The sequence below is a fragment of the Plecotus auritus genome (assembly GCF_963455305.1).
Source record: "Plecotus auritus genome assembly, chromosome: X".
Lineage (NCBI taxonomy): Eukaryota > Metazoa > Chordata > Mammalia > Chiroptera > Vespertilionidae > Plecotus > Plecotus auritus.
In genome coordinates, this window is record NC_137784.1 from 13,796,807 (window position 1) to 13,813,720 (window position 16,914).

Below are 16,914 nucleotides of genomic sequence, written 5' to 3' on the forward strand. Positions count from 1 at the left end.
CCTTTTTCCTTTGGACATGCTACTGAGAATGCTGTTACCCCTTCATTCCCCCTAGCCTGATTTCTGTCTAATCCTGCAATTGCAGAGAGACTTGCCCTGACTACTTACCCCCTAAACTAAATCAATTTCTCCTGGTATAATCTTAACACCCTGCATATTTTCTTCAAAATCTTTCTTATGCATTGTAATTATATATTTATTTATGTGATCATCTACTTAATGTCTTTCTTCCCTGAACTTGGTAGGAAGGGCATATCCATGTCCATGACAGGAATAGAGAGTTTCTACATTTTGTTCAGCTCTTTATTTCAACACCTAGAATAGGGATAGTACCTTATAAGCGCTCAATAAAATGTGTTGAGTATGTGATTGAACGAGTGAGTGAATATGACGGGAACTTCAATGTCTTTCTCAGTGTATGTCAGTTGAGGTCCTCAGCCCGCAAACAGAGCCACTTCCGTGTCCTAGGTCAACCCTGCCCAGTTAAAGCAGGCCTTCAATGAAAGTGTCTTCATAGTCGGAATTGCCAGGCACTTATTATCATAGGCTTCTGTCCCATGTGCCTGGGGAGAGCCCTAGGGCTCTGAATGTCTTACCATGTTTGTCTAGTTCGTATGACTAAATTCTGCTTTGTTTTATTGAATAATATTCCATTTAACTCTGATTGGAACCCTGCTCTTATTGGTCTCTCCTCCAAGGAGCATCTAGCTGATTTATTGCTACAGATGACAGACAATGTGGAGCCTATCTCTGGCCACCCATCTTTTGAAAAGAGTATTGGAAGCACTTAGTAACTTACACTCACCACGTTGGGCTCCCTATCAAAGCCGGTCCCAGTCTGCACCTTTGATCAGGGTGATTTACAAGGCTCCTCTGTCCCACAGATGCCACCAGTGCAACAAGATTGACTCCCCTTCAGCCCCTGCCCTATCCCCTCCACTCCAGCTCAGGGCTGCAATTCCAGCTACTTCTTACTTTCTTCCTATCACTGCTTTCTCATTATGGAGGTTGCAATGTGTCTATCAGCCAGATATTATGTTATGGTATTTTTCAAATGAGTATAACTTTATTTACATACTCACAGATTCTCTGTCTGAAAATGGGAACATTGTTAGCTACGGGGCCCGCCCTTTTGTGACCTGAGAGCACTTGAAGGAAAGGTAGACAGCAGAGTGTGTGTGTGTGTGTGTGCATGTGTGTGTGTATGTGTGTGCGCGTGGTGTGTGTGTATGTGTATATGTAATTCAGATGTTGTGGTGAAAGCCTTGAGATAAAGAATTATTAGATTCAGCACCTTTTTTCTACTATAATATACACATGAAAACTTGCTTTCACATTAAAGCTGCTAAACTAAATCGATAAGCAACATAATTTATTTTAAATCTATATGATGAGATGCCAGAATAAGTAAATTTTGATTACGAATCCTGGCAAGATGCAAGTGTACTTTCATAAACTGAATAATGTGACTTTAGATGGCTTAAACAGATTTTGAGTAGGTGTTTAAAAATCTGGATAATTCTTTTCATAACATTTCAGCATTTGTGAGGCTTGTCTTAGGTATTTAGGATATAACTGCAGACATTCAGTTATTTTACTTCTGATAAGTACTTTTAGCCATTTTTACCAACTTGTGGAGGGATTTTTGGTGGAGCTCCTGGAAGAAGGAGGGGGGAGAGCTGTTTAAAGACATTTTATTTGTTAATTTATCAAGTAAATAAACATTATAAACAAGATACTATTCTAAGTAATTTATAAATTTTAACATTTAATCCTTATAGTAGCCCTATAAGAAAGGTGCTGGTACTGTACCCATTTTAAAGATTAGGAAGCTGAAGTACATAGGTTAACTAAATAGTAAGTGGTAGAGCTGGGATTTGAACATTGGCTGTCTGCCTTCTGGTCAGCACACTATATTGCTCCTCAAAAAATAGCATAATTTAGTAGAAACTCAACAATGATTCTATTAGTCTCAACCATGTGTAAAGTCCAATCTACATGTTGAATGTATTTTAACTAATAATAATATTGCCACTGTCACTGCTAATAATGGCCAACATTTACCAATTGTGTACTAAGTTTCTATGATAAGAACTTAATATATTATCTCATTGCATGTTCAAATGTGAGGTTGCTACTATAATATTTATTTTGCAGAACTGAAACAGAGCTTACCTTACTCATGGTCACACAGCTCGAAAGTAGCATACTTGAAAGATGAGTCCAAGCAATCTGGCTCCAAAATTCACATTTTTAGATGAATAAAGCCATTTTTGTTCTTAAGGATTTTACTATCTATTTGAGAAGACAAGGCCATTACTATCACAAAGATGAAAAATATGTTACATTTTCAGCATATAAGCATTTGTATTTAAGTTTATCTGCAGTGATAAACTTCAGTTTGTCTAATAGCTACCTTAGATGCATTGTTTCAGCATAATGAGACTAAAACAAAAGAGCAGTTAATCTTAGTGGTAGAAAGCCATCTCTTAGCTAACAGTTGTTTATAACAACCACTTTCTCCATATTTTGACTATATTAACCTAGATGACAGTCATAGAGCAGTGTGATTTGATCTTTCTCCCCACCACCGAGCATATAGATGTTAGACATCCATTCTAAATATTATTGTATTCATATTTGTACATACTCTCTCTGGTTTCTATGGGTGACTTGATTCATTCTAGAGTGCTAATGCCAACGTCACAGTAGCACTGGCAAAGCCCTATATGGGAATACCCTGGACTGTGAAAAGTGTTTCCCACTGGGCCACTTCACTAGAGCAGTGATTCTCAAAATAAGGATTGTGATGCAGAATGGCAGTCCTTACTTTTATTCTTATAGGAAAATATCACATAATTTCATACACTTTCTTTCTTACTTGTGATTAGATAATTCTTAATAGTAGCCTACTAAATTGTTTTAAAGGGTTACAAATTGAATAATCATACAATAATGCATTACTGGAATTTACTGAATATTCTAATTTACTGTTTTTCCATGAAGTCTGGCATCCATGCAACTGACAATGCAGTCGTGCTCCTATTGCACCAGCACAAGAGTAAATGGTTTGGATTCGCACGGTTTTCACGGTTTTCAGGAAGAATGTTCTGGATTTCTCCAGTTACCTCCCAATCACAATAGCAATAACAACCAAAAAAAAACCTGTAAAAATATGTCACCTGCCAGAAGACCCTGAAAGGTAGATGAAGTAGTCAGGCAGGCTAGGGACCCTCAGATCTTAAGAACAACCTAGCAGTGAGTTTCCAGGGAGTGGGGGAGGTTCTTGCCTACTATATACACTGGCCCAGGTGCTAGAGAAGCCTGAAACCTTAAAATATCAATAGGCATAAACAAAATAGAGTCCCAAGAAAAGCCTACTATCTTTAGCCAATGGACCAGGAAAAGGCTGGTCTGCCAGGACAGACACCTTTTACCAATACCTGCCTGTTCTCAAGGTGAAACCATGAAAAAGTCATGTTCCTCCCCCACCACAAAAGGTGTAAAAAAGGTCCATTCACTAAGAAGAGATGATAATCTTAAACGTATGTGCACCAAACAACAAAGATGCAAAATGCTAGAAGCAAAGTCCAAAAGAACTAAAAGGAGAAATTGACAGATCTATAATTGTACTTGGGGATTTCAGCCCTCTCTCAGTAATTGATGGAGCCCCTAAACAAAAACTCAACAAGGATATAGAAGTAGTGAAGAACCACTGTCTACCCACAAATGGTATCTAACTCCCAACTACAGCAGAGTACATGTTCTCTAATAATAATGTAATCAAACTAGAAATCAATAACAAATAGCAAGTAAGTCTCCAACCATTTGTAAATTGAAGAACACACTTCTAAATAATCCATAGATAAAGAGGAAATATCGAGGAAAACTGAACTGAATGAAGATGAAAATACAACATATGCTTAGGAGAAAATTTATACCACTAAATGCTTATATCAGAAAAGGAGGAAGGTATCAAATCAATAATCTAAACTCCCACCTGGGGTGGGAGGCAGGGGTAGGCTAGAAGAGGTCAATGGGGGTAAAAGGGAGAGATGTATAATACTTCCAACAATAAAGATTTTTAATAAAAGAAATAAATTAGAAAAGGAACAAAAAAGATCAGCAAGTAGAAGGAAGACAATAAAGAGCAGAAATCAATGAAATTTGAAAATAAAAACAATGGAGAAAAATCAAACCAAAAGCTGTGGATTTCTTGAAATTCAAAAAAGAAATTGATAAACTTCTAGCAAGACTGACAAAGGGAAAAAAGAAGACTCAAATTACAAGTATCAGGAATAAAAGAGGCGGTATCACTACAAACCCCATAGATGTTAAAAGAATAATAAGTAAATACTAAGAACAATTCTGTGCACCGAAGTTTTTTTAATATATTTTTATTGATTTCAGAAAGGGAGAGGGAGAGATAGAGATAAAAATGTCAATGATGAGAATCATTGATCGGCACACCCCACACTGGGGATTGAGCCCGCAACCCGGGCATGTGTCCTTGACTGGAATCGAACCCAGAACCCTTCAGTCCACAGGCCGACGCTCTATCCACCGAGCCAAACTGACAAGGGCTGTGCACATAAGTTTAACAGTTTAAATAAAAAACCAATTCCTCAAAATCCACAATCTACCAAAACTCTCTGAAGGTCAAGTAGATTATCTGCGTAGTCCTATAACAATTAAAGGAATTGAATCATTAAGAGACTTCTAAAAAATAAGTATAGAAATACTGAAAAAAGAAGCAAACCTATAGTACCAATACTATTGTATTGGTTAAGTGCAGAAGTAATGCATTTGGCTTTTATTATTTTGTTCTGTGGTGCTTTTAAAGTGTTGGCAGCCTGAAAAATATTTGGTGTATAGGACTTGTGACTTAATGGAACTTCTAAGAGACTGATTAAATTCATAAGTTGTATTAATTGTGAAAATATTGTTTCAACATTTGAAAACTTGTTTTATAACTTTTTGAAATTTAATAAATTAAGCATTATATAAACAAAATAAAAATATTCACTAATACACTGTCACTTTTGTGAGAGATTTCTGCTCACACTGTATATAACAGATTATTGATAAACTGAAGCCAGTCCTTTCCATTTCATGTTTGAACAAATGTGTCTCATTCTGCTAGTTTCTGTTCAAATAATGGCTGCCAGGAAGCAAAACACAGAATCTGGCTTCATTAGTGAGGCATCATACAAAACAGGACACAAAAGAATTGAATTAGGAAATTATTCAGTTGAAATTTATTAAATTTAAATCTCTTTACAAATTCCTTGTTGCCTTTGAGAAAATAAAATTAAACAGGTTCTGATGAGAGGCCTTGGCTTGGTTGATAAGGTCAATAATTCCTAACTATTTGGGTGCATACCTGCACTAACCAGAGAGGTTAAAGAAGCACCCCACCCCCATTCTCTATCCTGTTGTAGACCTGTATCTCCCAGCTTTATAGCCTCAGAAAACTTCCTCAAATGTTGTTGGCAATAGGCCTTTTTTTTCCTCCTATATAATCACTCTACCCATATTACCTCATCACAACTTATTTAATGAAACATCTCAAGTTTAATAAAACTCCAGGTAAAATTAATTTACCACCAGAACTCTTTAAAGCCTCTCCTCATTGAAAGACCATAACCTATGTCAAATTATCTTCTTCACTCAAACTCCTAATATATATTACTCTCTTGACAGCATCCTTTAATTTCACAAAACTATAATCCTAATGATTTGTTGTATATATCCAAATCTCATCCAAAGATTCCTCTTAGTAAACTACATGCCTGGATCTCTTAGCCCAGATCTCATATGAGAATGAAGTTTAAGTCACAATCATTGACTGCTTTACATTCTAGTTTCGTGAAGATAAATTTTCCAATAACAATGTTAAATTGTTTGAGCCTTCATGTACTCTTCATTGGTTTTTGGCTCAGACAGCAACTAGCAGTGGCCAAAGTGCATGAGCTCAACCTAAAAGTCTCAATTCTAAGTGATGTTGCTAAATTTGTTTCTTAACTTCACAAGTATCAGGCTAAGCCAAGAACAGAATCCTAAGTCTGGAACCCAAAATAATATGGAATGTTGAGAAATAGATCGGTGTTTCAATCCCTATTCTTTAAATGCAAATGATTTTACGTTAACTAGATGCAAGCTTTCCTGCCATAGGAAACAGGAGAGTAAGTTATTTTCTCATATATTATTTTATTATCGTAACTTTGGCATGGCCTGAAGAGACAGTGGTTGTTGTATCTAACTACGTCCAGGTAAAAAGGCTGAACATTAAAGAGAAATGTCTTTTCTAAGATTCTTCTCTAAGATGGCCAAGAATAATGTAGTTTTAGAACACGGGCTTTAAGTCAGCTCTATGTACCTAGACATATTTCTGAACCTGTTTTTCATGAGTAAAAAGAAGATAATAATTCTTACTTCACCTGAATTAAATCATACACAGTGTATAAAATTTTTCCATAATGCTGGGCACATAGTAACTATTCTTAACACCAGATAGAAAAAAATTAGCCCTAGCCGGTTGGCTCAGTGGATAGAGCATCGGCCTGTGGACTGAAGGGTCCCAGGTTTGATTCCAGTCAAGGGCACATGCCCAGATTGCGGGAACAATCCCCGGGGGTGGGGGTGGGAGGGCGCATGCAGGAGGCAGCCTATTACTGATTCTCTCTCATCATGGATGTTTCTACCTCTCCCTCTCACTTCCTCTCTGAAATCAATAAAAATATACTTTTTAAAAAAAAAACACAAATTAATGTGTGTGCATGGAAGGAAATTTACTTCTTGTGAGCAAATGAGGGTGCCTTCTAGGACTAAAACATGTGTCATCATTGGGTATAATGAGAATATCTGTTTCAGTTCAATCAGGGAAACAGAAGCACTAAGTGATATGGAATAAAGGGCTAGTTATTAATCAGTTGAGGAGCTAGTGAAGGTTCCTCAGCAGAGCTGGTGGTCATGAAGAAATTTGGTTGTGAAGCCAGAGAGAGCAAGACAAACTAGAACCATGAGCACAAACTGGGACCCTGCCTCCAACTTCAGTGACAAAGCTGGAGCCCTCCACCACAGAGATTCACAGGCTTCCTGTTTAGGACTTAGAAGAGCTGAAGGAGTTGCAGACCCTGCTATTGACCCATGCAAAAAAACAAAAGGCAAGAAAAGTGACAATATGTGTGAGCTGCAGCAGTGACTGACACCATACACTGACCTTTAGAGCATAACACCGCTGCTTCACTTGTGTCCTCCAAAATTCATGCAAAGTTATGTTGTGGCCAACCCTAACTAGAACCATACAGGAAAGAGAATTCTGAGAAACAGTTACAGCTTTGGTAAGTTGGCACAGTAGGAAATCACCACATCGAGGTTTCCCTTCTTGTGGGCACTACCAGATAAAACCTGCTTTAAAAATTACCTAGTGATGGTCTATGAGGATCAGTGATAAAGTGAAAAATTCTAAATTATAAATTTAGACTGGATTCAAGGTGAGCCTACCTGTATGAAGCTATCATCCCAATAGCCTATTTATTTAATTTCCCAAAGCATATATTGGAAAATATATCTTCAAGTTGTATTTTACCTTCAATCAAGAGATTGACTAATATAAGTAATAATTAGGGTAAAATGTATAATTTACCTAAGAGGATTCTACTGAATAAAACACATTAGAAAAATATTTAAAGAATTTCTTTGCATACTCTGAGGAAGAATACCAGAAGACTATATTGCCTAGACCATGTTACCTTAGCTAATTGCTGAATCTCCTTGACTTAGTTGCATTTTAGCATCATGACCTTAATTTTTATCAGATAGCTGCTACAAAAAACAGCCATATGAAATCTACTTGTTTGCTATAAAAATATTTTTGAATATATTGTATTTTCTACTCCTTGGTCCCCCTATATATCCTATATAATAAAAGGGTAATATGCAAATTGACTCTAATGGTGGAATGACTGGAACGACTGGTCGCTAAGATGCACACTGACCACCAGGGGGCAGATGCTCAACAGAGGTTCGGTGCGCTCCCACAGGGGGGGCTCCACTCATCCACAAGCCAGGCCACAGTCAGACATCCCCTAAGGGTTCCCGGGCTGCCAGAGGGATGTGGGGAGCGGGCCTAAGCCGGCAGGTGGACATCACCCGAGGGGACCCGGACTGCAAGAGGGTGCAGGCTGGGCTGAGGGACCCGCTCAAGTGCACAAATTTTCATGCACTAAGCCTCTAGTATTTTTTATAAAAGCTTTGTCTCCCTGTTATGACAATGTATTTAAAGTATCTGGTACAATGGCTGGCACTCTGGTAGTACACAAGTATTCTTAGCATTCTTCTTCCAACCATAGTACCAAAATGTCCTCACCAGGGGCGGGGCTGAGAACAAGCCAAACCTAAACTAGGTGCATTTGAGGCAACCAGTTCTGGAGAAGTGGCAGCATACATCAGGCCTGTAGAAATCTCATTTTTCATAACTTAAAGTGCTTTCTCTTGTGCAGTTTTCTCATTTGTAAGATGAGCATAGCACTACAGAGAAGACTAGGGGAAATGCCATCTAAAATGACAACATAATGATTTGATTTTTGCTGCAAACAGAATTTTTTTTAAAAAAAATATTCCCATCAAGTTATTTTTCCCCTTCTGTTAGATAAAATAAATTTTGCTCTTTTAGTTTTAAAATCATGCCCTACTAGATGGTTCAGTGTAGAAGAGAAGGAAGAGTATGATTTATCTCTCAATTATTTTATTATAAAATACATTAATGACTTTTGAAACTTTCTAAACTTAACTTTTAAATTTATCCAGTATTCTCTTTGAGAGATTTTCTGTTCGGAAAAAATATCTCCAGATCAACAAAACTACAGCAAAACTAGCAGATGTAGAAATATTTGAAGTGGTTATCTTAGATAACTACTTGTCTATTTTGTGTTTGTCTACTAATATAGTAGCAAAAATCTCAGAATAAGAGCTTGATATAAACATACTCTTAGCCATAAAGGCATTTAGATAAAAGCTAGCATTCTTGGAACGAATTACATTGACATGGCAACAATTCCATGATGAGAAAATATGTAAAATATATCACAGCAACAAACTTAAAAATAAAAGTAATCCCAAAAAAAGCTGTTTTGTTTTGGATTCTTTTAAATAAAGCTATTAATTCAGTAGCCAGAAAAAAAATAAATAATTATGATTCAGTCATATGATTGCTGAGAAAATTAGCATGTAATATACAGTGACTCCATTTGAGATTCTTTCTTTGTTTTGTTTGTTTTTATTGTTTAAAGTATTCCATTTGAGATTCTTAGGTTTTGTTCTTTCTTTGATTCTTTTTATATAATTTGTTTCTGTTTTCTTTTACATATCATTTATTTTCTTGTCATTGAGTAGCCTTGCAGAGGCAAATCTAGTTCTTTCATTTTTTTCTGGTCTTAAACGTTTTTTTGTCACAAATGATGGGCAAGCCTACACTGATTTCTCTGACACCCAGATGTCGACAATTTGTCAAACAGAAGTGTCAGGAGCAAGGAACTGCCCTAGTTCTGCTTTTCATCTATTTGAACTGCCTGCCTCTATATGCAAATCTATATTAATTGCACACATTAATCAAGCACCTCAAAATAGCTGTATCTCATATGGCTGGTGATAAGTTGTTTCCATTCCTGGAGGAGCTTAAACATATATTAACGGCCTTTCAATAAATAATTGAGCATTAAGTGTTAAGATTAACACTGATTGTGGGTATAAACATCAATAATTGAATGCACATTGGTAACTAGCCATTTTCCCCTTCATTTTGAAGTCAGAATCATGTACAGTTAATGCTCTAAGAGCATTTGGTCCAAACTCCTATTTTTGCAGATGAGGAAATTGAGGTCAAGAGTAGTTCAGTGAGTTTACTATAGTCGTAGAGCTGGAATGTGGACTGGAATATAAATTGAAGTCAAGTGCCTGATTCCTGTTACAGTGTTGCTCCACGCTACTGTGTATTCCATTCTTGCTGAAACATAAACATTTGAAAGGTATCACTCTAGCTGGTGTATTGAGAATAGACTGGAAGGGTGAGAGAAGCAGGGAGACAAGATAAGATCTGGTCAATTCAATTCAAGTGAGAGATGATAGCGGCCTAGCTAGGAGCTAAGTATAAAGTGGTGAGCTGAGCAGATGGTTTCTGCCTTTGTAGAAACTAATGCAGCAGTTTAAAACGACTTGAGAAAGTGAACCAAATAATTTTAAGGCATTACATAATTATCAGGAGTGTATCAGGTGAAAAATTGCATAACATGAATCAGCTACAAGAGATTTCTCTTGTGTAAAGAATTAGTGGAGAGGCAGGCTCGCCTTATTTGGATCACTGATTTCCTCATCAGTATTGACATAGGGTTTTTAATTGCACTGAGTTCAGTTAACACTGTCAATAGGTTCGGAATAAAATGTGATTGCAGCCCCATCCTTGCCTACCTTGGCTGAACCTTTTTACGTTTGTGTACCTTGGTTTCTATCACATTTGCAAAATTAAAATGCTAACATGAACCTTCCTCGCATGAAGGTATTATGATTAATAATTGCCCCAAAACCAGCAAATCGTTTTTAGCCCACAGAGTAATATAACATTCTAATTAAAATAAAATTGAAAAAAAGTATGAAAATTGAAAGTTCTTAAGATGTTACTGGTTTGAATTATCTCCATTAATATAAAAGTGTTATCTTTAATATCTTTCTGTTTTATAGAATCCTTTCTTTCCACATAGCAATGTAGTTACATCATATGTCATGAGAGGGTTTGCATAAATAGATGTCTTCGTGTCAGAAGCAGTTTTTCTTTTTTCTCACATTGTTACTATGACTACAGATACTTCCTTAGGAGGCAGTATTACACAGAGTGGGTAGAAGAACAGGTTCTGTGATTGGCAGACCTGGATTTGATTTTTGACTCTGCCACTACCTGTGTGGTCATGAGCAAGTTATTTATGCATTCTGTAACTCAGTTTTTTGCTTCTTTAAAATGGGATTGATGATAACCACTTGAAGGATTGATTGTAAGGATTAAGATAAATAACTTACATGAAGTGCCTGATACTGTGCCTGACACATAAGCCTTCAATAAATGATTATTATGATTCAGGAATGACAGTTCCTATTTCCCCAGGATGGTGATTCTTATTACCCTTCCTAACTACTCCCCGCTAATCACTCCTATTCTTCCTACTTTACTACTTCAGAAGAAAAATGGAATCACCTTATGGGATCTTGTATAAGATTCAATCACCTCTTTCCTTCAGAATCCGATCTGCACGATACACTTTTTTTAAAATATATTTTTATTGATTTTAGAGAAGAAGGGAGATGGAGAGAGAGATAGAAACATCAATGATGACAGAGAATCATTGATCAGCTGCCTCCTGCACACCCCACACCTGGAATCAAGCCTGCAACCCGGGGCATGTGCCCTGACCTGGAATCGAACCGTGACCTTCTGGTTCATAGGTCGACACTCAACCACTGAGCCATGCCGGCTGGATGTGCATGATATACTTTTGATGAAACATTGACTCTATCTAACCTAATGAGTTTGACTGACCTTTTCTATATTCCCCTCAATTACTGCCTTTTTGTTCTTATTTGACTGCTAATTTATTAGCATGATAATTGTTTTTAAACACATGCTTACTTATTTTTTAGTGTGTTTGGAGTCATTTTCAGTCAGTATAAAGTCAGGTTAACTTCAGTGAGAGGATCCAGAGCAAGTTCACCCCACTGTACTGAAAGACCCGGTGCAAATGCAGTGCCTCATCCTCATCCCCTGAGCTCAGAGTTTCTCTCTCATGCACCACAATGGGCAAGGCCACCACCAACAGCAAACTTGTTCAAGTCTATGCTGCTGTTTCTTGTAAATGGAAGAGTTCTTGATTTAATATCTTATATTAAATATATTTAATATTCCCATTACTATCTTACCCTACTTGCTCATACTTAGACTTTTTTCTGCTGATACACAATAATTAGAAAATAAGGGAAAATACCTTCCTTTGTGAAATATTTTAATCTTAAAGGCTTTTTGTTTATTTGTTTATTAAAAAATTAAATATGTGGAAAAGGCTATCATTTCTCCCAAATGTTTCAAATTGCTAAGCACCTTTTCTAATGCATAAGGAATAAGCGATTGGTTTGACGAGTTACTGAAGAAATCTTGGAACTTTGCAGAAATTTTCAGTAAGAGGAAGTTACTATATTGCAACAAGAGAGTATTTTGATTGCAAATTTTTCCATAAGTGTGGCAATTTGCAACTTGAGAAGAATTTAATAGTAGCTGAGCTTTCAAAATGAAACACAGAAACTGTCATTTTCTTTCACAATTAAAATAAGTGCTTCTGAAAGTTTCAGGATAATAATGACCCAAATTACCCTCCCCCATACTTCCTCATCCAGAACAGGGGGAATGGAGTTTGAACAGAACATCTGTGGACAAAATGAAAGACAAATGGTCTTTTCAGGCAAATGTCTGAAAAAGGGATCTTTTATAGCCAGACAGAATACCATTGCATGCATCGCCATGGTTAAGAAGAGGATCAACAATACTTTCATAATGGCTTTTTATTTTAGCACATTCTATTTTTATGGATAGAATTATGAATTCAACACATCTATTCATAATTCATCATATAATTATTTGCATAAATATCTTTTGACATAGATTTAATGTACTTTAGCCAGCCACATCTTGAATTCAAATTTGAACTTAAGTGCACTAAGACAATATCAGTGCAAGTAATACTAAGGGAGGTTGGATAAAAAGGAACTTTTAATTATCTACCAAAACAAATGACCTGATAAAAAAACAGAACTTTCAGTAACATTCTGTACATGGATTACTGGACAAAAGACACCTGGCTTGTTTGTTGTCTACGGAAGGACTTCTTTCAGGTTAAAACAATCAGCTAATTAAGACTACATCCTACCTATGCTCTTTATCAATGGTTTACTTAACTTTTATTCATTCAACCAATATTTATTGAGCAGATCTACTCTGTGCTAGGCACCATTTTAGGCAGAAGTTAAAACAATGCATAAAATAGTTAGAATTCCTCTTCTTTTCTGCAGTTACATTTGGAAGAGGATCAATGAGACCGATTAAACATCCATCACTCAGAATGAATAATTCCTTTATTACGACTAGTAAAGACAACATATGATTATAAATTTGCACCTCAGGGACATTTAATCACACTGTTGCTGAGATGAGGAAACCTTTACTGTTAGGAGCTTATTTATGTATGTATGAATAGTGAACAGTTTCTAATATAAGTTTGTAAGGAATCTTTTGAATAATGAGGCTATTTCAGGGGTCCCCATGATCACCCACATGTTTGATGATTTGCTAGAAAAACTCGTAAGACTCAACAGAGAGTTCTACCCACAGTTAAGATTTATTACAGTGACACAGCAAGGATATACAGTCAGATCAGTAAGGAAAAAAGACGCCATGACAACTGGAGAAATTGATGTGCAGGCTTCCAATGGGTTTGCTCGCTCTCTCTCTCTCTCTCTCTCTCTCTCTCTCTCTCTCTCTCCAGATCATACACGGTGCTTTCTCCCTCAGCAACAAAAATGCAGCAGTCACATATGACAACTTTTTCTGCCCAAGCAAACCCAGTAAAAAACCAGCATCCAAGGATTTTCTTGAATTATTCACATAGAAACCCCCTGCCCAGAATGTGCTAAAATTAAAGGCCACTATAAAAATTCCAAACCCCCATAAGGAAAACAGGTGTTTAGTCCCTAGGTGGGCAAAACTGCCTTATCGCTTAGGGAAGCTTTATGTCAATACTAAAGGCCCAGTGCACGGATTTGTGCACATTGAAAGGAAATTAATTAGATGAATTATTTTAGAGGCCTGGAAGGGACCACAGGAGAATGGCCAGCCGGGGAGGTACTGCGGGAGGGATCCAGGACATGTCCGGCCTGTCTCACCCAGTCCCGATTGGCTAGACCCCAGTAGCAAGCTAATCTACCGATCGGTGAGTCTGCCCCCTGGTTCTCAGTGTGGGTCATAGCAACTGGTCGAATGGTCCAACAAACGGTCGGACACTGAGCATATTAGGCTTTCATTATATAGGATAGAGAACTGTTTACTAGCCAACTTTCCAGATGAGAACTGTTTACCAGCCAACTATCCAGATGTCAGCCAAGGGTCCACCTTGCAAGCAGGCCCTTGTAAGATAGCAGTTTCAGGCCTGCAGTAGTAACTCTTTTCTGCACAAAGACCTATTTCCTTGACTATAGTTTTCATTGTTTTTCCTGTTACTTTCAAAAGCATATAATTCAATTACATGATTTTAATTAATATAATTCAATTATAACTTTCATTTTAGAAAATGTTACATCACTTAGAAAAATAATGAAATCTCTTTTAAGATAATTGCATTGTAATATTTATGATACTTACAAAAGGCATCTAAGGCTTTGCTTCTTTGAATGATGGCTAAATCTATATTTTGTACCTAGGAGTTCTTAGGTTTCAACAATATGTACACTGATTATACTCTGTAATCACAATTAGTATGAGGATATTTTTATAAGGAAAGAAAGGATAATCCTATTAAAAAGAAAACCTGGAGAGCATAAAATATGTTTTAGTGTAGAGTTTAAAGTAGACTTCCAGGTTTTAAAGAATAGCATGCAAAAAGCATAGGAGGTATATTATGTAACTCAATTATTTCAAGCTGTCTGTTATCCATGTAGCTTCCTAAAAACAAACCACCCCCATCTTTGTCATTTTTTAAAATAATGAACTGTAAAATCATAATGTTACTTGTGGAAACACAAAAGGAAAAAAAGAAACCCAATCAGTAATTTTACAGCCAAACAATTTAGGAAAAATAGCTATATGTAAATTAACTATACTCAAGCAAACTAGCCTGAGTTATTATTTTGAAATAAAGTGCACTCAAAAAAATCAACACAGTATAATGTGTTTCATCTCTTGTGCTTTCTCTCCGAAGTTGTGAATTTCTTTAACCATGAATCCTGCAAAGTTTTTCACACACACGTGTGTGCACTCACACATATATAGCTTTGACACATGGGTGATTATTTCTGGGTTACACTGTATAGCAGCAAATGATCTGATCCTTATCTTTAGGACTAGTATCCATTCATAATATTATATTCATGAAAATTATGTTAACCACATACAAACACAAGAAATCTATTATGAAAGTAGAGTATTGCCCTAACCGGTTTGGCTCAGTGGATAGAGTGTCGGCCTGTGGACTGAAGGGTCCCAGGTTCGATTCCGGTCAAGGGCATGTACCTTGGTTGCGGGCACATCCCCAATAGGGGTTGTGCAGGAGGCGGCTGATCAATGTTTCTCTCTCATTGATGTTTCTAACTCTCTATCCCTCTCCCTTCCTCTCTGTAAAAAAATCAATAAAATATATTTTTTAAAAAGAAAGTAGAGTATTATTCTGTTGTTTTATGAGCAAAGATTCTAAATAAGAAAGTATGTCACAGAATATAAATGTATTATATAAAACCAAGACTAGCGAATTTTATGTGAACAAACTTCAATTTGCCTCATAGAAATACCTTTGTAAAGAAAAAGAAGAACCTGCTACCTAAAATTCATTTGAAAGATTATCTGTGAATTAAAATTACATGTGATATCTCTGTACCCTGTTAGCTAGCTAATCATATGAACATAATCAACCTTATTACACCAGTAAACAATATAGCTTAGTAGACTGACTGGAACCAGTGATTTATTTGAAGACTAGAGCAGTCAATGCAGTTGTGGGTTTTTCTATTAAGAAATTAAGCTGTTCTGGCATTTAGCATGGAGTAAACAGACAGGTTTTACTGAGCTGGTTGTTTAGCCAGGAAAGTAATGCTGGGAGCATGATTCAAGGGAGTCACTATAGTGATGTCCTCTGGAAATCAAGAGGAAGAAGAGAAAGGCCCAAACGTGTGGTGATGTGAATGAATTGGATACCTCAGAGGAACATTTTCTAAAAATTGCTGAGTTGGGGTTATTAGACTATGAAAAACAGATAATGGAGGTAGCGGTTCGAATATGCTTAAGATAACATACGGTCATGGCAGTGGATAGCCAAGGAGTGGAGAAATAAAGATCATTGGAGATGCGGGACTGAAGAGCCAAGGTGCTGGCATCGCCTGCATGAAGATTAGTCACCGATAACAGTGAGAGAAGTAGGTGTGAGATGAAAGTGATGATCCAAGTGCTGAAATATTTAGTGGCCAAGGAGAGTACCTAGGAGCTCAGTAGGTGATGGTGGTGTGTGTAATAGAATAAACTTCTAAGTAAAAAGAAATAGTCATGTTTGCCTGCTTACTTAGTAAGATTTTTGTGAGAATCAAGTGAGATCTTGTCTGGGAAAGCAAAATAAACCCTGTTAAGAGGTATAAAGTAGGGCTGTGCATATACAGTATAAGAGCCCTTAGTTTCACCACTGTTTTGTGCCCCGCTTTCTCTGCTACAAAATAAGGACAATGATAATATCCCCTTCTGCTTTCCAGATTAGAAAATTGAATGGCATGATATACATGAATTTTTTTTTGAGGCTTTGGAAAAAGAAAGTAATTTCTCTGACCAGGTTTCAGAGTCAACATTCAGGTCCTGAGAGTTCTGCACACTATGATGGTGCTCCAGACGGCACCCTATCTGATAACATTCTTCCCTATCTTTGATTTCAGACATTTCAGCAGTCCTCCCTGCAGCATAAATCAAAGAAGAAAAACAAAGGTAAGAAAAGGAAAGGAAATGAAACATACCTGCTTGGATTGCACTGTGATGATACCCAGCACACTTGACCCATCCTCTCTTGCCTGAGACCAGTGTGGATTAGAAAAGCACAGCCCCCTAGCAAACGCTGCTGAGACCAGCTTCTC

At 36.9% G+C, this 16,914-nt stretch overlaps 1 protein-coding gene across 8 annotated transcripts in view; it reads left to right on the forward strand.

The window, feature by feature from the left end:
* CNKSR2 (connector enhancer of kinase suppressor of Ras 2) overlaps positions 1 to 16,914 on the forward strand; it is a 271,774-nt gene that overhangs the window by 178,810 nt on the left and 76,050 nt on the right. For all 8 annotated transcript variants that reach the window (XM_080653010.1, XM_080653014.1, XM_080653011.1 and 5 more), the window contains one exon: positions 16,720 to 16,768. In XM_080653010.1, coding sequence (XP_080509136.1) covers positions 16,720 to 16,768 — 49 coding nt within the window. The remainder of the gene's footprint in view (positions 1 to 16,719; positions 16,769 to 16,914) is intronic.